This window comes from Micromys minutus, assembly GCF_963924665.1.
Source record: "Micromys minutus genome assembly, chromosome: 3".
Classification (NCBI taxonomy): Eukaryota; Metazoa; Chordata; class Mammalia; order Rodentia; family Muridae; genus Micromys; species Micromys minutus.
The window spans coordinates 91,499,484-91,523,811 of NC_137972.1; the positions used below are offsets into that span (position 1 = coordinate 91,499,484).

General features: G+C 41.4%; 1 protein-coding gene across 1 annotated transcript in view; it reads right to left on the bottom strand.

Annotated features, from left to right (window-relative positions):
• Positions 1-24,328, bottom strand: part of SRBD1 (S1 RNA binding domain 1) — a gene marked incomplete at its 5' end in the record, with an annotated part of 145,231 nt that overhangs the window by 96,710 nt on the left and 24,193 nt on the right. Inside the window, 4 exons of the mRNA XM_080914190.1 lie at positions 11,438-11,545; positions 12,168-12,258; positions 15,767-15,924; positions 19,169-19,276. Coding sequence (XP_080770316.1) covers positions 11,438-11,545; positions 12,168-12,258; positions 15,767-15,924; positions 19,169-19,276 — 465 coding nt within the window. The remainder of the gene's footprint in view (positions 1-11,437; positions 11,546-12,167; positions 12,259-15,766; positions 15,925-19,168; positions 19,277-24,328) is intronic.

Genomic DNA, 24,328 nt, shown 5'->3' on the forward strand with positions numbered 1-24,328 from the left:
AACCCCACTGTGCCCATTATTTCGGTGATCTGGTACACATAAGCAGGTATTGGGGGGTACAGGACTAAAGTCCTTAGGACCAGCAGAAAGAATTGAAACAGGCAACCTTGGAAGGTAGGAAGTAGGGGGACGGACCCTCTAGACTAAACCAGAGACCTGGGAAGTGAGAGACTCTCAGGACTCAAAGGGAGGGACCTTAGATGAAATGTCCTACAATAAGAAGAGGGAACTTGTAGAGCCTACCTCCAGCAGAAAGACAGGGCATCAAATGGAGGGATGAGGTTGCCATCCCATAGTCAAAACTCTGACCCAAAACTGTTACTGTCTGAAAGAACTGCAGGGATGGAAATGGATAAAAGCCTGAGGAAAAGAAGGTCCAGGGACAGGCCCAAAGTGGGATCCAAGGGGAGGCCCCAAGGACTGACCCTGTTACTGATGCTATGCTATGGTGTGATTACAAATAGGGGCCTATCATGACTGCCCTCTGAAAGGCCCAACAAGCAGCAAGAGTCAGATGCAGGTATTCACACCCAACCAATAGACAGAAGCTGCTGACCCCTGTGGTTGAATTAGGGAAAAGCTGGAAGAAGCTGAGGAGGAGGGCAACCCTACAAAAAGACCAGAAGTCTCAACTAACCTGGACCCCAGGATCTCTCAGACACGGAGTCACCAACCAGGCAGCATATATCAGATGATATGAGGCCCCCACACACACACAGTAGAGGACTGCTGGGTCTGGACTCAGAGAAGATGCACCGAACCCCAGGAAGTAGGGAGGTCTGGTGGGGTGGGGGTGGGGGCATCCTCTTGGAGTGGGGGTTGGGGGAGGTCTGGGATGTGGAACAGTCAGAGGGTAGATTGGGAGGGGGATAAAGTCTGAACTGTTAAAAAAAAGATTAAGGAATTAAAAAGAAAGAGAAAAAGATAGGGTAGAGAGTACCTTAGGCTGACATCAGCTCTGTAGCTAAAGATGACTATGAACTTCCGGCCTTCCTGTTTCTATGTCCTCGGTGATGAACCTCAGGCACATGCCAGCACACCCAGTTTACATGGTACTGGGGAGTCAGACCCATTCCCCAGATCCTCTATGAGATTTTCAAAAACATTTTAAAATTCATAAATAACACTAGGTTTTAACCTAGAAGGCATAACATTAGGGGTTTTCTTTATTATTTATTTGTCAAAGACCTTGGAAAATGTCTTTACTAAAAGTTTGTGTGTATGTGTATTTTGTGTGTGTGTGTACAATATACACAGGAAACAGAGGGAAGTAGGTAGCTTAAATGAATTCAAATCTAAGACTGTCAAGTTGGACAAAGCAGTTACTATTCTGAAGAAATGATTAATAAAGACCCACTGGCTATAAACAATTCTCCAAGCTAACACCACCTATCAGGTGCAGTGTAAATGAAGCGTCTCAGCAAAGCATATACAAAATTTGGGGGGATTTCAAGGAGTAAATTTAACCAACCTGAACTCTGGCAGAGGCTCTGAGGGAATAAAGAAAGGGCATCCCCAGAAATGTTGGAACAATGATCTACACAATACATTTGGTTAAAAACCAATAGCTACTCATAGTTGTTGACCACACTACGTACCAAAAATCAGTCTCAGTATTTTTAACACCTTACTCATTTTAATCTTCAAAACTGAAAATCCTACAAAACAGGCCATCTTCTTCCAAACAAGGTTTACTTCTTCATGCCCTCTGAGCCTAGCACAGATTGAGGTTCTCAATAAGTGTTTGCTTAATTGAGGAGGAGATGGATCCTCAGTAAGGTAGAATACACAAAACCCCAGAATCTTAAACAGCAGCAAAGAGAAAAAAGCGCTTTCTAAGGTGCACTGCTCTGATCTGAACACCCTCAGCTCTCCAGACAACGCACCATGAGACCAGGAGAAGCACAGCTGGAAGAGCCTTAGCCCTTCATGTCCTCTCTCTCAGACTCCTGTCCCATCACTGCACTACCACCACCCCTACCACCCCACCCCTACCACCCCACCCCTACCACCCCACCCCTACCACCCCACCCCTACCACCCCATGAACGCTTGAAACAACTGCTTTAAATTTCTTAGTGCAGCAAGCAATAGCTTGTAAAAGGATGCAAACCAGCTGAAACATTTGACAGACAATGTTAAATACCAGGGAATTCCTATCAACCATTTTACTTTAAAAGGAGCTTTGATGTTGGCTATCTTTCATGTACCTCTTTCATGGCACATTAATAAAGAAAACGGAGCCGAAGTAAATCAAGATCCAAGGTCATGTCTAGAATTACAGCACTGTAGGTACCTGATGAAATGCGAATTAATGCTGCATGAGTAGTGAATAAATAAAAGCACCTCAACCCGCCAATCAGGCAAGCTTTACAAGTGCTTCTGAACTTTCTTCTGCAACTAGACCTGCGACACCTCTAATCCCCCATGTCCTGGAAACCTCATTATCATAATGTGAACCCAAACGTTAGGGTTCCTTCAATATGCAAGTGCTATGAAGCAGAAAGGCAATGGGAATTAAGTTGGGTGTAACCTTAGAAATGTGCGGATGTGGGGTAACTTAAAAGTGGTATTTTGCTAAGTTAGGACTACCTAATACAAAGATTTAGCCACATAAAACACATTAGAATAAAAAGCCCGCCATACCACGCCAAAAAAACAAATAAGATGGATTTAAGGGGTCTTGTTTCCAACTCTGAGTTTCTGGTCTCTGAATCTACAGGTCTCACAGATCCAAATGAAAAGGATCACAGCAAAGAATTCCTGCAATTCTGAATTCTTCTAACACAAATTGCAAAGCAAAGAACTTAGTGATTGTATGTGACCCAGACAGGAGCTGTAAGAAATAATTTACATGTTCCTGAATAACCAACAGAACACTTCTTTTTCAAAGTGCTGACCAAAACTTACGGAAAACTGAAACCACAGGGGAACAACAACAAAACATGAAGGAGAAGAAGCTCTGAGCTCATCTCAAAGTACAGATGGTCCCATTATTCATCACCCACCCTCATGAATTCACCTGACATCTATGAGCAAACACTGCTAAAGTGTGTGTCCAGGTGCTCTGCCTGCCTGTGTTCCCTCAACACAGAATCCAGCAGACTGCACTATAGAAAGGGTACTAAAAGTCCCGAAAGGTGGGCTGGAGAGGTGGCTCAGTGGTTAAGAACACTGACTGCTCTTCCAGAGTTCAATTCCCAGCAACCACATGGTGGCTCACAACCATCTGTAATGGGATCTGATGCCCTCTTCTGGTGTGTCTGAAGACAGCTGCAGTGTACTCATATAACTAAAATAAATCTTAAAAATAAAAGTCCTGAAAGGCAGGTTCTCCATCTTCTCTAGTATGGTTCCCAGCACTACCAAGAATATTATTGGAAAGATAATAATTCCACTCATATATTACAAGCACTAGAGTCTTTAAAACTATTGCTTTATACTAACATCTCCAGGTCAGAACATAGTTCTAATCTGAGACAGATGAATTCTTTACTATTTTTAAAATCACAGTAAACTGTCAGTTTACAAAAATATAAAATTGTGGATGCCCAAATTGAAACTTCAGAGAAAAATATATTAGTAACTGTTCAAAATAGGCACTTCTTCTTCCATAACCTAAAGGTTATCAGAAACAAAACTCCAAAGTTCACCTTACTAAGGTGACCTTCAACAGTTTGCTGTTTAATTGACATCTACATTCTGTTACAGCATGTGCACTTGTCTAATAGAACATCTGTTTTGGTTACACTACACTGTATCTTTGGCAAGATCTTAACAATAAAACTAACAAAAACAATCAAGAATCTGTATTGGAACTGGCAACAAAAGTAGATTTGTAACCAAAAACCTTAAGATGCAAAGTGACCATCTCTGGGCTCCAAGCCAGTTCTAATCTAAGTCAATAAACAAAGATCTACAAGAAGGGATGCAACTAAGTGTGGGCTGGGGCAACTCCTGCACATATTTAAATTGGACTTGGAGACTCAAAAGCACATGGATTACAAAATCGGTAAAACACATTTTATTTTGATCAAAAACTGTCAAACTGAATTCAAATCTAAGCATTATTTTGGAAAAAAAAAAAAAAACAAAAAAAACAAACAAAGCCTCTCCCCTCATTATGTATTCCTTATGCCCCCTTCTACTCTATTTAGCAGAAACAGTCTATTTAACTACATACGCTTAAAAGCATCCTGGCCTTTCAACAAAAGGAACATAAATTTACTTTCTTTTTAAGAAATACAAAACTATTTACACATTTGGTAATATAAATTTATTTTTAAATTGACTGAATAGCACAAATGTTTCAACAAGCCATATTAAGATTCCAGTGCTTTGTGGCCAAATGTGGGAAAGGCTAGACTATCACAGGAAACAAGGCTCTGCAGTGTCTTACATCTTCCCAGGCTGCCACTACAGAAACTGCAGGGTGGACACCTCATCTCTTACCTTGTCATGACTTACAATGACCACGCTGAGACCCAGAGAACAACTGAGGTCATCCCAAGTTCCAAGTGTAATTCATGCCAGGCATGGTACCACGTGCCTGTGGTCTCGATGATAGGAAGGCTAAGGCAGGAGGATCACAAGTTTGAGCCCAACCAAGGATACAAAATGGCATCATGGGATATCCTTCGTAATTACAGAGAAAGCTCCTGGTGTAAGAAGGGAAGGAGATACAGTAATGAGAAAGATGTAAGAGCAACCACATTCCCTCACATAAAACAGTACTGACTTCAGAGCATTGTGGGTTCTACACAGCTAAATACATCTGAGCTGTACATGAAGTTTGGTAATTTGTAAGAAAATAAATTTCTTTTAACTAAAGAAAAAGGTTCAGATGGCTTGTGTTATTTAAAAGAATTACTCACAATCAGAAATCAAGGAAACCTCAGAAATCATCCCTTCAAAATCTAACAAAATACTCTCTAACACTGCAGGAGCCATTTGTCCAAATGGCAGCTCATGTGACAAGACTGTAGCTAAAACCCAAGGCCTTCAAATGTTCTCAGGTATTGATTCTAGCAGATTCTAGTATCTACAGATTTGAAAAGCACAGATCCGACCGTAATAACCAGTCCCGTGTGTGTGGAAGGCTCTGAGGCCCTCACACCAGACATTAATTAACATTCCTTGGGGAGTCACATAGACACACCTCTGGTTCCCTCACAGGGTGGAGAAAGATGGTGCAAAGAGTGCAGCTGAGATCGAGGGTTCGATAGTCTAGTGTTAATTTCTAGGGGCACACTGACTTCCAGAGGTTACTGCCATTTTGCCTGACAAGAACATACCCAACAGCCAGTTTTAGAACTTTATTTCGTCTTTGGAACAGCAAAATAGCACTTCTAGTTCCCACAACAGCTCAGCGAGCACACTGTGCTTTCCTAATGCTATTCATAAATGCACCCACAGCACCAGGAATGCTTCATTTGCACAAGACATAAACACTAAAACCTTTTACCTTACAGAGGTCCTGCTTCAATTACATTCCTGTCTTCTGTGATACCCATCCCCATCTTCAGCTCCCAAATCATTTTACCTCCCGGACCTGAATGATAAGCAATTCTTTGGCCATTGCTGAGGCTCATGGCGATGAGAACTATCTGCCAGCAGTAGGACCCACTTCTCACCCTTTCCTCTAAGGTAACTAAGAGCCTCCTACATTACGCTCAGCACTAAGAGAATGAAAGGCAATGCATTTAACCTCGAGCTTTAGTCTCGGAGAACTCACTCTGATATGCCTCTTAGGCATGTCTTTGGTTACACTTCTTCAGCTTCTTTATGTTGTAGTAAAAGTCACACACAGGAGGCCTGAGTCAGTACATGTAAATTGGTTTTCACTTTTAGTTTCAACTCTTTTCCCTACTGGCACAGCCCAGGAAGCCAGTGTACTCTATTCAGAACGTGATGGAATATTTGCATATAAAACAGCATGATTACATACGTAAGAGCTAAATCAAGTACTAAACACCAGCAGATGTCAAAAAATCTTTGAGTGTTAAAGAAAATTTATTCCAATCTTAGTTTAAGCAGAGGAAATTCAAACTCTCCCTCTCTCCCTCTCTCTCTCAATCTCTCTCTCTCTCTCTCTCTCTCTCTCTCTCTCTCTCTCTCTCTCACACACACACACACACACACACAATTACAGCATTCTTAATACACTCCTTAACACAATTACCTGATACATGGTAATGGATGTAAGACTTGTTCGAAGAGCCAATCACCCGAACAGTTTTGGTTTTCTACAACAGTATTTTTATATTCTCTTTTGAATAAAAGTCTACTCTCAGGAGTTCTCTCAGTTGGCCTACTAGAAGCCTTTTCTCTTACAGTAAAATTTCCATAAAAACCCTGACATGAGTTAATAACTAAAGTGTTTAGAAAGTTTTCTTGTCAAAGAAATGTTACTTGTCAAGGAATGTTACTGAGAAAATTCTATCTTAATTTTAAAATTTTATAAAACTTTGAAAAGGATTGTGGCTTTGGCTGTACAGGTACAGCCTTGGTGTCTGGGTCACATATATGGTGCTAGGTGAATTACTGTCCTATTTTCTTTCAGAATAGGGCTCTTTTGTCATTTCATAAAGTAGCCCAAATTCTATTTCTAGAAACCTCCCACCTGCCCAGTCAATTTTCTCCCTTAGCAGTTTTCAAGGTTTATAAGCCTGTAAGAGGTTGCTAGAATTCACATAGCAATGATCCTCACACCTGACTGACTCTGCCACTGAAAAGAGCAAATACACTGCATATTAAAGCCCATCACATATATAATCCAACAGTCATGAGATAATGTCTGGCCTACATTATCTTATTAGTTCTTTTCAACTAAAATGTTTTTAAACCTTCATCAATGGACTGAAATCTATGTTATGAAAAATACACCACTAGAGAACTCATATGAAAACAGAAATCTAAAAGCCACAGATAAATTCACATGCACACCTTCCTTCAGCTTGAGTGGCTTAAGATCACAAAGAGGGCATCTCTGTGTACCTGGAGTCTGTACTTCTTGCCCCTCTGTTCAATATTCCTTTGCCTTACTTCTCCATGTGTAATGTATCACTAACTCACATGCCATATATAAATCCATGCATATTTATCTGTAAGTTTTCCCTACTGGAATAAAAGCTGTGCATCTCTCAGAGAAGCGAAGATCAGTAAAAACACAAGATCCACAAGCTTGATCTATCAGCAAGCCAAGCTCAGCCCGGCACTGTCCATCGAGTGCTTTTTATACTCTCTCCAAGCACCACATTCCCCTGTGGGTCTTGCCTCAGAACGTGTCTGTTTCAGCTGACATCACTCTGCCAATCAGTCTGAGTCCAAGGAAGCACAAGAAACCGCAACACAGCACCAGAAGGTATTTGGTGTTTCTTCTCTCTATGGAGTTCCAACAAATGCAGCTCAAGTATGCAATGCAAGGTGGACCAATGCATGCACGCTGTTAGCAAAGAATCCTTCATCACGTGTCCTTTCACATGCTAGCTTTAGCAGATCATCTTTTCACCTGTGTCTGCTTCATGTAAACATTCCTTCACATGTCTGCCCCAGCAAAACACCATCCAGCAAACTTTCCAAAGAACCCTTAAGTTTCCACTTTAGTAACATGAACTTTCTTTTTTTTTTTTTTTTTTTTTTTAAGCTGACTTCTTTGTCTTAAAGTAAAAGTCTCTTTACTCCACAAGGGAGTAGACCTTTCAAGGTCCATCCACTTCCCTATAATTGTTATTCTCTGGAGGGTACATAAACATACCTCAAGCAAAAAAAGCTTATCATTTCTTAAATTATGTTTTCCCCCTATTAAGAGCTGCTGACACACTGGAATGAAAGAATGAGCATCGTTGTGTGTTTTCTAGATGTCCACCACCAAGGCTTTACTCCTAGCATGATCTGTCACTGCTGACCCTCAGTCACCAGGCCAAGGCTACACAAATGTCCAAACCACACGCCCAGACACACCTTCCCCCAGCACCTTCCTTCCCTCCCTTTCATCACACACTGCACTTCTCCACCCATTCCCATTCCTCCTAATAAATGTGCTCATGGAAAAGTTTTCTATTCCTTCCTTTGGAGATTCACCTGCTAGCATCCATTTGTACAGTGAAGCTTTCAGCTTAGAAGCATAAACAAGTCAAGCAACAGCACAAACTGCTCTGCATTTCTAGACACTGGACTTGGAGCAGCCTCGTGTATCTGTGATTAGAGCAACCTTTACCCTAAAGCTTGCCAAGAGTAGATTAAAATATAAGACACCAAATATTAAACATCTCATATGAAATATCTCTATAAAAACATAAGTGCTCAAAGGATAAAAATTTTTAATGATAATATGTTACAAGTAAAAAGTTCCATATATGGCTATATGTGATAGGTCCTGGTCAAAGTATAAGCACATTATAAATATTGTATAATTACCTTTGGGCTTTGTGTATAAGGGTTTTGTAGAACATTAAAAAGGCTCTTGTTTGAGTTCAAGTCTTGCCACACAGTATGTTATTTTATATAAGGAAATATCACAAAAATTTTTTTAAAATTCAAAAAAATTAAACATGTCTGGTCCCAAGCATTTTATAAAAAGAGATATTTCAACCTAGTATAAGCCTAGCCAATAGTCTTGAAAAGATTTATCTGATCAAAACCAGTTTAATGCTTATAAATATTGATAAGCTTATTAATAAATATGAATGAATTTTTGGCAGGCTACAGTAGATATAGTACTTGTAGCTTGAGCATGGGGACCTGAGTGCACCTTCTTAACATTCATGTGGAAGCCATGCAACCCTGTGGAAGATTGGTAGAGACACCAAAATCCCAGTGATTTGCTACCTACAATCTATCCCAATGTCCAGCTCCAAGTTTAGGTGAGACTTGGACTCGAAAGACAGAGTGGAGAGGTTGAACAGATGGCTTAGCAGTTAAGAGCACATGTAACTCTTGCAGAGGACCCAGGTTCAACTCCTAGAACCCACAAGGCAATTCAGAACCATCTCTAACTCTATCTTTAGAAAAACACAATGCCCTCTTGTGGTTTCTGTGGGCACTGCATGTGTGCAATGAAAGGGAGCATAAGGAGGAGGAGCTACTGCAGTGAGGTGTGTCTGGGTGTGGTTTGGGAGTTAGGTGGAACCTCTGCCTGGCTATCCTGCTACATAGAAAGCCCTGGTGGTGGTCATCTGGGAAACACACACTCATTCTCTCTTCCAGTGTGTTTGCAACTTTTAACAGGAAGAAAACATCATTTCAGGAATCATAATGCATATGTGCAAGGAAAGAAGAGAAAAAAGAACAGGTGAAAAACAAGACCCTTAACATGGGCTTCTGACTTCCACATGTGTGTGCACAAATGTACACATGTTATACATCACACACACACACACACACACACACACACACACCCCTCAGGTTTATCTGATGAGCTCATGGAGCATGATCATGAACATTAGAACATGAGCTTTTGATTTGAGGACATGTCAGTGAAACAGACATTTGCTGCATATATGTGAACACACTGTCTCCATTTGTAGTTTACCACTATTATAAAGAGGAAAATGGTATCTTTTGCCAAAAAACACAGCAGTATAAGATTAGAAGATAATTCTGTGGCAATATAACATGAAAGGAAACAAATATTGAGATATTAAAAAACAAGTGTCTACTATTCACCAGAAGACTGAAAATACATCATTCCATCATAAACTACAATGAACTCTACAATGTAGTTCATGCATTTTCAGTAACACTTTCGACTTTAAATGTAAGTGGTTGACTACATCCCAGTTAAACTCTGCCACTTGGATCCAATTTAAAATTTTCTCTCCTGTGTAGTTATGGTTTGAAGTCTGGATGGTATTTTCTCACAGGTATGGAGAAGTTCCAAGGATTACAGTGTTTCAAGGGTAGGAAGAGAGACTAAAGAGAAGGTAATGGCTGTGACATAAGCCACAAGGTGTGATGTAAGTCACAGAGCATCCTAACTTAACAGCAGCAAATCAAGATAAAAAGCACTCCAGAGTGGGTGAGACGTGTACTAGAGGCTTCATTATGATGGTCTGAAAAGATTTAAAAGCAGATTGACAAGATTATGGAAATACACGAGAGAAAGCATGGAGACAAATGGAAGGTCACACAAGGTGAAGAAGTGGTGTCTTCACACACTTTAAACCAATGGTAACAAATGTAATCAAATCCTGATTTTTCTAATGCATTCACTGTAGGTTCTGAGTAGATCTTGACACTTAAAGCCTTCCCAAGTCCATGGTGAAGTGCTAACAAACAGACAGGTACATTAGGGCAGATGCTCTGTGACAAGGAGCATTAGAACGAGAGCCAGAATGATGGCCCAGCTACAGGAAGAGAGACAAGCACACATTTAAAACCTGTAAGACAGGTTCCCGAGACTCTGAAGAGGGAATGGAGAAACGAGCCGTGAGGCACACTACTGTGAGTCAGGTACAGCCATTCTACACTAGAATGCAACCGTACATTTCTACAGTGTCTCACTTCTAGTAACTCACAGCTTAACTACTACAAACACCAAACGGCTTGTACACAGGACTTATCTTTAAGTATGACTGTTTAAAGATCAGTCATTTTTATTCCATCGAGCTTAATAAATCTGTATTTCTATGGCATCATGGTTCATTTTTCCTAAAATTACATAATAACTAAAGCTCACTGAAGACATTGAGCTCCGTGCACTACTCCATGAGCACATTTAGATCAAACTCAAAATGTTTTCACTACTTTTAGTTTGATATTTTTTGGGGCAGGGTCTTACTGTGTAATCTCAGGCTACCCTCACCTTCAGATATTCTCCTACATCAGCCTCCTGAGCTAGGACTACTGGTATAAACCATCACTTCCAACAGCATTTTCTAAATGATTCCTAGGTTGTGTACACATAATCATCACAACTATTCCTGAGATATTCACATCAAATTAAGAAAGATGAACAAATAAGAATGAAATGAGCTGTAGTAAACATAATCAGCCACGACCAAGGGTTCAAATAGCTTCTCAAAAGTCCTGGTGCCCATGTGTAGTTCTGAGAGTAGGGAACACGTACGGTTATCTTGACTCTCAGTCCCAGAGTACAATGGCTCATTGGCTTAAAATTCTGGCAGAAGAAGGGTAAGTTCTTCACAGTCAGTTGTTGTTAATTTGGTATTCCACCATCCAGATCAGTTAATGCTTAGAGTCCTCACATCAAGTACAGCCTCGAAGACTCCCTGAAGTAAAATGAACTCTTGATTGGCTGTCATTGTGAGAGCCTCTCCCTGCTCTACTTACTCCTGCAACATTCTTGTTAACAGCCAAAAGCAGTTAGGGAGGCAAACAAGACATCAATCTTCAAAAAGGAAAGGAAAACTCATCACAAAAGGAGCCTGAGAAGCTCCTATACACTCCAAGAAACCAAGTCTTCCTACTGTCCTTACCAGTAAACAACATCCAGTGGTGCAAAGTAATTTTTCATTATCAGGTCGGCAAAGTAAGCTTCAGTTTCCCGGCAGGCAGTTCCATTTCCAATCACCACTGTGCTGCAGCTTCAAGGGAAAACAGAAGGAGAACCTGGATGAGTCCCAGGCACACTCTGAGATCAACCAGAGAAAGCACATGGAATACACAAGTGCTAGACACAACTCTTCCTCTCGCCTTTATCCGTGCAACCTCCCCTCTGCTGTAGACTACACAGCGCCCTGCATTTGGCATGGAGGGGCTTGGGAGGGAATGGAGAAACAGTTTATTGTCATCTTAAGAATATTCAGGCAGCTTTCTTCTCATCTACAAAGAGCCAAAATAAGTAACTCAGGCTCATTCTAAACCATAATAAAGATATACAACTAAATTACACAATGTTAATTTCTGAAGTTCTTAACTACTATAATACCCCTTCTTTGGGGGAGAATGGAAGGGAGGGAAGAGGGAGTGGGGAGGGTCTCTCAGGTACTACATCATCACCTTTATTTGAAAGAAGGCAGACATGGGAAAAAGTATTCCACCAGTCTCTATGTGCGTTTTCCAACAATTCTCCCCAGCATTGTGCACAAGGGACCTTCTTTCTCCCCAGGTGTTTCCCTTAATCCCGTACCCCAAATTAGGAGCATCAAAAGTGCCTACGATCAGGTGAGTTACTAAACTTACTCAACAGGCTATTTATCTCCTTACTTGAAATGCAGCAAAAGCCTCTTGATCTTCTCTGCCTCTCGGAAGCCTTGTCCACAGTGCAAATAAACCACATCAGTATGAAGTATCTGACCTTAAAAGGGGTTGGAGGTGTAAAAAGATATTTGCAAACTATAACTCACTGCTGTTTCTATTAAAGAAGCTACAATAGAAAATGAAACTGGTTTCTCTTTTAAAATGTAACCCACGGGTCTGTGAGCTGCCTCACAAAGTCGTATGCCCCTCACCCGACATCCTTAGTTGGGTCCTGACCCACACAGTAGAATACAAATGGCCACACCTCAAGCTCTCCTCTGACCTCCATGAATGAGTGTACATGTACACATCCACAAAAGCTAAAATAAAGTCTGATTTATTCATATCCACTAGATCAGGTTCTTCCTAAGGATTCAGAAATGCTGTTTCTTTCAAAGTAAAAGAACCCACTTTTCAACACAGACCATTACTAAGTGGATGGCACTGCAGGAGAAAGGTTCAGACCTAGGCAGCAGCTACAGCTCACACTGCCTGGCTCCTGCATGTATAAATCATGCATGGTTATGCTATTCCGTTTTTCAGTTGCTGATATATTAGTTTGTTTATTCTGTTTCTTTGAGCTGTATATTTAAGAACTTCAGGCTTTTTCAATTTTACATTATATTATACATAATTTTATTTTTAAGTAAAATTTTTTGACAAATAAAAAGTTTCAGGGTGATCACTCAATGAAGAGAAATAAATGAGCTACGTAAAGACGACAGGAAATTAGTAAGAGACAGGATAACCTCAAGAAAGAAAAGGGTAAGAAATAAATGATGTGATCCAGGACTGAGCAGGCTGCACTGGAGAGACTGCTTCAAGTTCTAGACCAGCTACCCTACAAAAATGACTAAGGAAAAGAGGAGAAGGGAAAAACAACACAAAGTATCGATTAAGTTTCAAGTAAAGCACATGTAAGGAAAAGTGCTGCAGCAGTGTCAATTGGGAAGATGAAGATAGGAATACAGGAGAACTGAAAAAGCTGTATCACCAGGGTAGACATTATAAACAGAATGGGACTTAAATACGATGAAGCACAATTCTGAGCAAAACTACACCACAGGCTGCGAACACGTTTCAAGTCTAACAAGGACACTCTAACTACAATACTGAAAACTAAGCTACCAGCATGTCTAGAAGAAGGGACCAAGGTGAGATTGAAGTTACCTTTAAGACCTAAGTAATCTGACATTCTCAAAATAAAACTCCTAGCAGGGCCCAGAATCCCAACACTCAAAAAGCTAAGGTAGGAAGACCTCAGTTGGAGCTACATAGCTTAAGGCTAGCCTGGGCTACAGTGTAAAGTCTTATTTAAAAATAAAACAGTAAGGAAAACTCAAATACTGAAATTTATCACAGCGGTACAGTAAGGGACACGTGCATTGCTGACCCTTCCCATGAGGGAAACAGTAACAGCACAAAGGACAACCAGGAAAACAAAGACGCGAAGCTGTGGCTGTACCCGGACAACAAAGAGCCTCCAGAAGCAGACACAAGGGGCCGGGAAGGGCACAGCACCTCTGTAAGAGGCGTCTGAGGGAGAAGAGCCCCACACTGAGGAGCTGACACTGGCGCCCACCAGGACACAGGCTGCCCAGCGACCTTCTGAAGACTGAAAAACTGATCCTCATGGACTTCTGAAGCAAAAGAAGACAAATTATAAGGGTGGAAACAAAGAGCCAGAATTCCATCTAAACTGCGCAAGGCAAGGACAGAATGAGCAAAGGAAACAGACCCAGATTAAACAGGAGAAAGCAATAGACAGCCCAATCCAGAAACCATCAGCCAGCTACGGCTGAAGTCTCTAATAACCAGCAAACACAAGACAAAGTGAGTTTTACACAGTAAGACGCCTGTCCTGACCCAACTCACCTTCTCACGTACTGGAAACAACCTAAGCAAAACAAAGGGATGACGAACAGACTGTACACAGAACGATTTTCTTAGGGTAGAAAATAAAAGTCCGCCATAATATGCCCACAAAACAGAACAAGATTCATAAAAATGAGTTTTTTTAAAAGAGTATATAAACAATGAGGCTAGTATACATCAGAATCATAAAACCACATGAATGAAATAGCAAGAATTAATCTCATGTGGATGCGGCAGCACAGGTCCCAGCTCCGGGACGACACAGAGAGGGCAGCAGAGGCCTGCAGAGGACCGTGAGAAGACACAGCACTCCAGAGATGAAACCAGCCGAGGGCAGAGCGAGGAGATAGCAAAGAGGACAAAATTAAGTGAAGACACTCACCAGAGAATTATCGGGTACAACTATATACCAAAGAGAAATTCTAAAACCATGAAAAAGTTACATACAGAGACTCAGATGGATTTAATAACAGCTTAGGAAAGATGGGAGGATTCGTAATCAGTAGAAAATAAAACATTGAAAACAGAAGGAGAGAAGAGAAGGAGAGATAACAACATGATGGCATTCCGAAATGGAGCTCATGCCGACACACTCACACTGCTAAGTACATCACATAAAAACTTTGAAACAAAGAGAAGATTTTGGCTCCAGAAGGAAGAGAACATTGCTTTCCAAAGGAACACCAATAATTTCTAGACTAATTACAGAAAAAGAAAAAAAATATCAGCTAAAAAATAAAACTAATAACAATGGGACAACATATTTAAGTAACTACCAACTAACCAATCTCCCCATATAAATAATCTTCAGAAATGAAAATAAAAGCAGCTTTTTCAGACAAAAACTGAGACAACTTTTCATCAACTAATTCCCAGCTGCTTGGGAGGCAGAGGCGGCAGATCTGAGTCGGGCCAGCCTGGTCTACACAGTGAGTTCGCGGACAACTGAGGCTACACAGAGAGACCCTGAGTCAAAGAAGAGAAAAGTAGTAGCATGGAACTTTCCAGACATGAAGATTTCTCCAATGAGAACACAGAAATGTGGAAAGGAGGCACAGAAAGGTTCACTACAGCGGACAGGGGACTACACTAACTGAATATTCACAGCTACAAAACATACTTAAAATGTATATAAAGTCAGAATACACCACAGAGTTGAAATTGATAAGAGCCACGGTTCAAGTCTCAGCAGCTGGGGTTCTATAGAGCTCAGTTGGAGAATGCTTGCCTGGGCTTGAAGGCCGGTGCCACACACACAGACGTGGTAGCACATGCCTGCAGTGCCAGCCTCCAGGAGGAGAGGGAAAGGTCATGAGTTCAGTGTTAGCCATCAACAGAACTCAAAGGTAGCCTGGGCTATATGAAACTATGTCAAGAAAGAAGGGAAGAGAGGGGCAAGGGGAGGGGGAGAGGAAGGGAGAGGAGAGAGAAGTAAAAAAAAAGAAGGAAAGAAGAGACAAGGAGTTTAAGCCTGACCCTAGTAAATGGAGAGAAGGGACAGATACATGATGGTCTTCCTGCGAGAATTCTGATCAGAAATACAGGAAATCCTGTGATGCCCACAGCCCCATAAAAATACAATTTCTAAACCACAAAAACAAGCATTATTTCTAGATCTTCATGATATCTGTGAAGATCTATGATCTTAGGATCAACCAAAAAGCTCTGGTATGAAAAGCTGAAAAACTTACTAGTAGGAGAAATGATGGCTAGTTTGCATCCATGTTTGTAGCCAGGATCTACTCCCATCAGGGTGCGGCCTGGAACAGGACTTGTTAAAAGGAGCTGGCGGAGATTCTGTCCAAACATCATTACTGATTGCTTCTCTGCATCCGATGTCAGTTTGGCTCTTTAGAAATGCAGGAGAGGGGAATGACACAAAAAGTACTTCAGATTTTCATTCATCCAAATCTTTTCACATAGAGAGCAGAATTTACTTTGTAGAGTCAATCCTCAGAGATAAAACATCCTGTCCCTGAGTTAACTTGGGTCTAACAGAAATATGACACCACAAACAATTCCAAAGCAAACTGTCTAAGTCTTCACACCCATCTCCTGTAACTGCCATAGACACAGTCCTTGGCAGATAAGTACACACATGAGAAGGAGCATGGCAGGAATGACAAGTGCAGGCCACAGCGAGAAGGAACGGCACTGGGCACAGGAGCCTCCCACAAGGCTATTACTTCAGAGCTCCTGATACCTGTCTGCGCTCCTCTTCAGGCCTCCGCCTCCCTGTCATTCCCAGGCACTGGGCAATGCCACAGTCCCTAAGAGCTGGTACAGAACCAGGCCTATGTAACCACGACTCTGCTTTATCCAGACACTGTTAGGAGTGTACTTTTAAAGCCTTATAGAAAAAAATATAAGCCAACGATGAGCTTAAACGTAGCTGGAACCTTGAAGCCCTCAATGTATCATCTCCTGAAATTCATAAGAATTATGTCATAAGAAGCATTTCTTCTCTTTTAGACAAAATAAAAAACAAATGCTATTGGCCACAAGAAGACTTAACACAAAGCAATTCAAACTGCGTTTGAGGTCTGTGTGGTGAGGGTTAACTAGATATGTGTGAAGAGGCACATGCTACTGTCTGTTCTTCTGGCTAATTTGGTTTACAAGAATTTTCTCTCATCTTCTCTAACATTTCATTATAATTCTCTGACTTCTGCAAAACAGAGTATCATTAAAATATCATTACAAGTATTTCTAACTCTTTATTTTGAACTTCATTTATTGTAACGTCATTAGTTGGTAGTCTTTTCAAGGAACCATGATTGGTTTAAGAAACACAAAGTGTAAAGACCACACTCTTCCCAGAAGACCATCGTGATGAAGAAACAGTGCAGAACGAACAGACTAGAGCAATGAAGAGTGCTAACTCAGGAGGAACCTATGCCAGGAGCAGCTCAGGGGAAGGAGATGGGCACTGTAAGGGGTGCCCATCTACAACAGAGGTGGGACAGTGGGCACATAACCTGGAGGGACACTACACACAAGGAGAGTGGCATAGAGGGCTCACAGTCTCCAGAGAAAAGGGTGATTTCATAGGCTAAGAGAAAAAGAAATAAGAAGGTCACTCAGGAGACAGATGAAGCCCATCAACCCGGTCATCAGACTCTTCTAAATAGCTTCAAGACCACAGGGACGGACGGGTTCAGTAGACTGCTGTGAAACAATGGGATGGGATTTTCAAAGATCACATGGGGCAGCGAGATGACTCTTTGGGTAAAGGAGCTGCTGAGCCCACAGGAGGGTCTGAGCTCTGGTCCTCAGCACCCATGGAAAAAGCCCAGCATGTTGGCATGCACTTTTGACCATAGCCGAACCCAGAAGCAACATATCAGTAAAAAAGAAAGAAAGAAAGAAAGAAAGAAAGAAAGAAAGAAAGAAAGAAAACAAACAAAAGGCCTAGAAATCAAATTTTCTATCCTTCAGAATTAAAATAAATTCCTTCAGAATTAAAGAAACAAAATATTTTTCTTCAAAACACTGGTAAAGCCATCTTTAACTGCCCTCTTCAGCTGCTGCTCAGATAAGCATTTCTAAGGAGCCCCATCTCTGGGCAATGCCTGCAGACTAACAATGAACAGAAATGAGCTATGTTGTTATAACTCAGACAGTTTAAAAGAACATGTTCTTGCTTATCCACAATGCAAATCAAAAAAGGACTGTGTCCTACAAAATTCCATAGTACATGGCTTAGTAGCAATGAGATCATTCCACATGCTACAAAACCAAACATCAAAATACACTGGATACTGAACATAACACACACACACACACACACACACAGGAAAGAAAAAGAAGTACCACATTGAAATTTTACATAAGATTATTTTCCCCTTCAAGACAGAATGAGTGGGCCCCAACAGTTCACTTGCTACATAACCATGGAAACTAAAGTTTGGATCAGCACCCATATAACAAGATGGGCATCCTGACAATGTCTGTCACCCCTGCTCCATGCAGGGTGTAGACAAGTATAAGACTTGCTGGACCTCCATCTCAAAGGAGTAGATAGGATGACAGAGAGGACACCGCCACCCTCTTCTTGCCTCTCACACAAGCACCTGCACCACATATGTACACGTACACACACTCACACAGAGACACAAACTCCTGAACACATACAAATAAATGAGTAAGTAAAGGAACAAAGCCCTCAAGTTCACGCCACAGCATGGAAAGCAAGAGACAGTAGATCACACAGAAGACACAGAATTCCAAACACAGCAGTATCTGTAGGGGCCATCTAGACCACAAAGGATGAATCCAGAGAGTGTGGCATGGAACAACAGAAATGGAGAAATGAAGCACCTCATCTTTATAATGTTCATTCCTACTCTGAACTCAAAGGCCAAATGTACAAAGGAGAAATAGAGAAGTTCCAGTCGGCCAGACTCCCAGTGAGCTGACCAGGCACGTGCCGTCCCACCACTCAGGGGCAGCCTGGAGAAGCGCTCATCCACGGTACACATGGAGGATTAAACCATGCTGGTTGCTAGAACTTAAGACAACAGCTAGAGAAAATCAAGAGAAAAGGCCGGTTCTGCTGCTGTGAGACTCTCATTTCTCTGCTAAAGCATGTCTGCCCCTCACAGAACTCCGAGCCTGCTGGTGTGGCTCTTTCAATCACCTCATCTGCTGCTCATCTAGAAATCCCCACTGGGAGAAGAACACACGGAATTGCTTTCTCTCCTCAGAGCAGGAAGATCGTCTCCTTCCTCACCAAGTTCATTATGCTTTCTTTGGCTCTATTACCTCCAGAAAATGCTTCCAAGTAACCTCTCCATTAACTTCTCAGTTTGTTTTTCCAAGTCAAATCTCTAATCAATAAAGTCATGTTTGGCTTGACTGTCAAACTGAAATATCAGCAATGCAGACCTGGAAGGGGTATAAACACTAAGTATTCAGGACTAAAGTGGGTCACAATTAGGAAGAATATCGTAAGATTAATCTACAGATTAAAACCAAGGCTCACACTGAAGACCTGGTTTGAAGACTAAGTTCTTTGGCTTGGTTCAAATGAACAAACATTTACTCCGTACTCCTTGAAGACCATACATAATGTTAATAAACAAGACACATACCTGAGCTCTCTACAGAGGAGAGGAACAATGAGGCGTTTAAAGGAGTCATCCAGTGAATTATGCAGGATTTTCATTAACTCCGGCCGTGCGAAGCCATGTGGTCTCCACCTACAAGAAGGAAAAACTCAGGACAAAACTGATGTGATAGAGACCAGGAAAGGTCATCTGGAAGAGGGGAGCTGAGGAGCAGGGAGAGCCTTTATGGAAGCCACTGTAACATAATCTGGAAGGAGGGGCTGTCCTGAGGCTGTGGTGTCTGAAAGGGATTATGTGACATGTGGAAGGGAGATTTTGAGGGGAAGATTGTCATTTTGTTTAGGGTTTTTTGTTTTGGTTTTTGAAACAGGGTCTCTCTCTCTCTCTCTCTCTCTCTCTCTCTCTCTCTCTCTCTCTCTCTCTCTCTCTCTCTCTATCTATCTATCTATTTCTCCCTCTCTCCCACCCCCACCCCCCAAGACTCAGAATTTACTATACAAACTATATTGTCTGTGACTGTCCTCTCCATAGTATTAAGAGTAAAGGCTAAACTCATAAGACATCTCAAAGACACCAAAATATCCTTAACAGCACCACCTTCCCCAAATCCACGTGTGGTAGCCCTAGCCTCTAGTGTGAGGCATCTACAGAAGAGAGCAGTACGGTACAAGCTAAAAGCAAGATCTGAGCATGTGGCTATAACCATACACAGCTTCATAATGCTAGGGCATCCAAGTGGCAGCATCAATTCAGAAAGATAAGACTACAAATATGGCAGTGCTCAGCTCATGAAGGGCCTTATATGTCACACAATGGAGGTTGGCTAGTCGGGAAAACATAGTTCTGGGTCATGAGATGACATGCCAGGAAAACAGTACTTAGACACTAGAGGTTTAATAGAGTGGTATCTTTTTTAATGTACACATCCAATGTCTGATGTCTACTGGGGTGGTTTCCCTTTAAGCTCCAAAGTTTCACCACTGTTTTTAAAAAAGCTAGAAATTATGATCTGTCCTCCTAAAGCTGCACCTCATGGGGTAACTTTTAAGCCATAAGATGCTCCCCTAGCTTAGAGCACTCTGCTCTTATCCCTGTGAAGAAGTAGGTGTGTTTATATTGTGTAGACACATCACACTGTTTACAGCTGCTCAGCCCTCCAGGCTCAGTCCTGCAGAGAGCAGTTACCCATATTCCAAGCGCTGTATAAGTTCCTTTTAATTCCTTCTACAACAATTCTGTCCCTTTACTGTCTTCCTGGGATCTAGTTACAGCACTTAGCAAACTAAGGTCCTGAAATAGCACAGGGAACTCACAGTCATCACTTATGAGATCCTTAGACAATGTAATATGTCTTATTATAGGATGACATTTCAACGGAACCTCTTGTAACGCAACGGGTACATACCTGTGAAAAACCTTTGTGTGACTTCCCTAACCTCAAGTTTCACATGAAATACTCCCTATAAGAGATGCATGCAATAAAGTCTATAATGAAAGCAGGAATCATAGAATGTCAAAGCCTGTAAGGTCCAGGCAGGAAGGCCCCAAACTGCATGCTTCTGACAAGGAGATCGTTTGCTCAGCCATTGTATAGAGAAATAGCCTCCACTCTGGCAAAGAAATTTGTTTTCCTTCCTTCTCCTAGGTAAGACAATGGCGAGCTCTCTTCAGCTACCCTTCATGGCTCTACACATATAAAACTGGCTACAGGAGACAGTTTCCCTTATACCTATTTCTCTGCCAAAACAAACAAAAACAAAAACAAAAAAAAACCCTGCAGTACAGTTCAGACAATAGAAATCAATTCCACAAGGCAGACACATAACTTTGCAAACTTAAAAAGGAACTGCTGCTATACAATCCAAATCATAGGTGGGACGTACTAAGAGCATTCCTTCACACAAGTTTTTATTTAAAGAACACAGAAACTTGGATTACTGAACTCTTACAGCATCTGACAAGCTCAGGGTCCTCTTCATCTCTATCTTGTGAACAAGGAACACATGTTCAAATGAGAAACTGTTCCACTGCTGGGCCTAGACCTACATATCATTTTTAATATACATCCAATCCTTACTATTGTAATTAACTCAATGACAAGATTTCAGTTAACCCACTCAAGCCAGAATTATACAGCACGCAGCACTTCTATCTTGTGATGGTAGCGAGTGTCCTCACTTAGCTTGTTCAAGCCACACGAGCGTGTCAGCTCTGCCCAGCCAATCCATCACCATTTAATCAGGCACTGTCTACTCTGCCTCCTGCAGAGTGCACAAAGAATCTAAGCTCTCCCACCATTAGCACCTGAGTCTAAACTACCATCACCTCTTCCTCCACACCTGATCTTTTTAAATAACTACTGCAGCAAATGTGATCTCCAAAGTGGCCCTGTTACATAGCACAAAAACGATTCTCTAATACAGGAAAACTGAAAAAACTATACTCCATTTGTCCACAATCAAAAGTTACCTATCAACAGTAATAAAAACTACAAAAGGATACAGACTCCTAAAAATTAAACAACACACTACTGAATAGTTAAAATCAAAATACAAGAAATCAGAAAGGAAATAAAAAGATTCCTAGCACTAAATGAAAATGAAAACACAACACAGCAAAATCACGTCTGGATCAGAACTGACTGTGGACTGCTGTGGCTGATGCCCAACAACTCCCCTGACTGTGGTCACTGCACAAAATCAAGTCAGCCATAATTCCAGCATAAAAGGACGATGGGCCCCAACCTTGGAGGAGGAGCTGGAGATGGGTGGTTGTAAGGGAGAGGTAGTCATCCTCCTCTGAGGATGTTCACACACCAGTGTATGGTCCCATACCTATGTTCATACTAGAAGCAAAATTTGGCTCAGAGAGTTACTAATAGCAATAACAAAAAAAAAGAGAGAGAAGGCAATGAAAATGGGAGGGAAAAGGAGTAGGGGAGACTAGGGGGAGCTGAAGGAAGATAATGATGGGTGGGTACGATCAAAATAAATTATATAAATATATAAAATTTTCATCAAATAAAATACATTATTTAAAAAATAAAAATGATAATTATACAGAAAGTATAAAACAAATAAGAAATCTCACACCACAGCTAACAACTCGACTGTTACCTTCTTAAATATTTCCTTCTACACACATAAGTAAAGGACTCATCACCAATGAAGGCCTATTATAAACAGCTACTAGAAATCATCTTTGGGTTTTGTGGGAATTTGAACAGGTGTGGCCCCCATAGACTCATGTGTTTGAATGCTTGGTCATGTTTGGAGTAGGTGTGGTCTTGTTGGAAGAATTAGTCACTATGAAGGAGGGCTTTCATGTTTCCTATGCTCAAGCTCCACCCAGTGTGAAATCAGAGCCCCCTGGCTGCTTGCAGAAGACAGCCTTCTGGCTGCCTACAGATCAAGATGCTGCTCGGCTCCTCCAGCACCATGTCTGCCTGGACGCTGCCATGCTTCCTGCCATGATGATGATGGACTGAGTCTCTGAAACTGTGAGCCAGCCCCAGTTAGATATTGTCCTTGTAAGAGTTGTCTTGGTCATGGTGTCTCTACATAGCCCAGGCTGGCCACGAACTCATAATCCTCAATCTCATCCTCCCGAGTACTAACAAACTGTGTTTTAAGCCTTATCTCAGCTTTTAGTTCCTTCTCTGTGTCCTGAAAACGGTTGCAGGGGATGTTATTGTATGAGTACAGCGTAAGTGCTCAAGCAACTTACCTACTGACTAATGTAGAACCTATCTTACGTGGTGCTGCCTTCTCAGCCATACTTGAAGAGTCAGCAGCTAATCCTTGGTAGAATTGGCTAAAGCAAACTAGCTTCCAGTGGACTTGTATAAGTAATGTTGGAGAAGAGTGCTAATTCCTAAAGTACATCATCTAACTTTTCGAGTAAATTTCCCAGCAAGCTCTCCCAATGGGGGCTAGTAATTAGGCATATACAAAATCCACAGCAACAGCAATGTGAGTCATTTTATGTCCTTGTATTGATTCACTTTCTCAACCAAATGGTAGCTACAAAATCTTTTGTAGCAACTAAATTGACTGTTGTAAGGCTCAGACACATCCAGCAAAATTTAAACTACAAGTAAAAGAACTGTACAAACATATGTTGGTATCTTCAAAGGTTCTATTAACAGATGAGAACTTTAATATTAAAACTTGCTTAAAACTTACTTAATGCACCTGTTAACTTTAATTGTCATATCAATAGCTTTAATGTGCAAAGTATTTTAAATAGATCACATACAGTTAGTTCAGTTATACTGTAATATAATATAAATTACATTAGTGCTTCAATTTTTAGCAGCTAAAACATCAGACATGGTAATGTGACATTTTTTGTTAATTCTTTTTTTCACAAGAAAAACATGTTTTATAAAATACGGCATAGGAAGGTACTTCACATATCAGTTGATAGTAAACATATGTTCTATAAAATAATGTGTGATGATCTTATTGTGCACACCGCAGAGTGTGCCTATGTAAGCCTGTACGGATAGGCTATTGCTTCCAGCCTGTGAATCTATAGTGTGTCACTACACTAAATACGGCATTTACAGACCTAAGCACACTTAAACACAGGCACACAACAGACGTGTGGTCTAGAGATAAGTGTTTGTGCAGGGTTCTCACTCACATGGAGCTAGAGCTCGTAGGTGTCTGTCAATCAGCGAGCACCCCGCACTGGCGAAGGTTCCCGTGTTGCTCAAGATCGAATAGTGTGCACTGAAGCTCCACCAGATGCATAGAGTTTTCCCGTTTAGTTCTTGTTAAAAGCCCACACATTAGCCCAGGGCGCCAGTGTCAGGACGTCAGCTTTGCTGCCTCTGCACCTGTCAGAAGGGTCTTCAGGCTCTAAGATATGAGCGACCGCCACCTGTTACCCCATAATAACAGGCCCTCTCCAAATAATTTCCCAAGACCCTACACAGGGCTCTCCTTGAGGGACTGATTCCCTTTACTGAACTATGTCCGGATCTTTGCTTGGTTTGTTCCCTTTTACATAACAGCTTTCCTTGGAAGCAGACAGGCATGGACACTCCACTCCGTTACATAAAACCCACTGGAGCTGGGGTTCATACTTTCAGACTTCCTGAGAAGCCCACTAAGGTCTGCCTACCCAAGCTCCTGCCGCACCATTCGCTGTGAGTTCTCTCGGGAGTTCTTTTTTCTT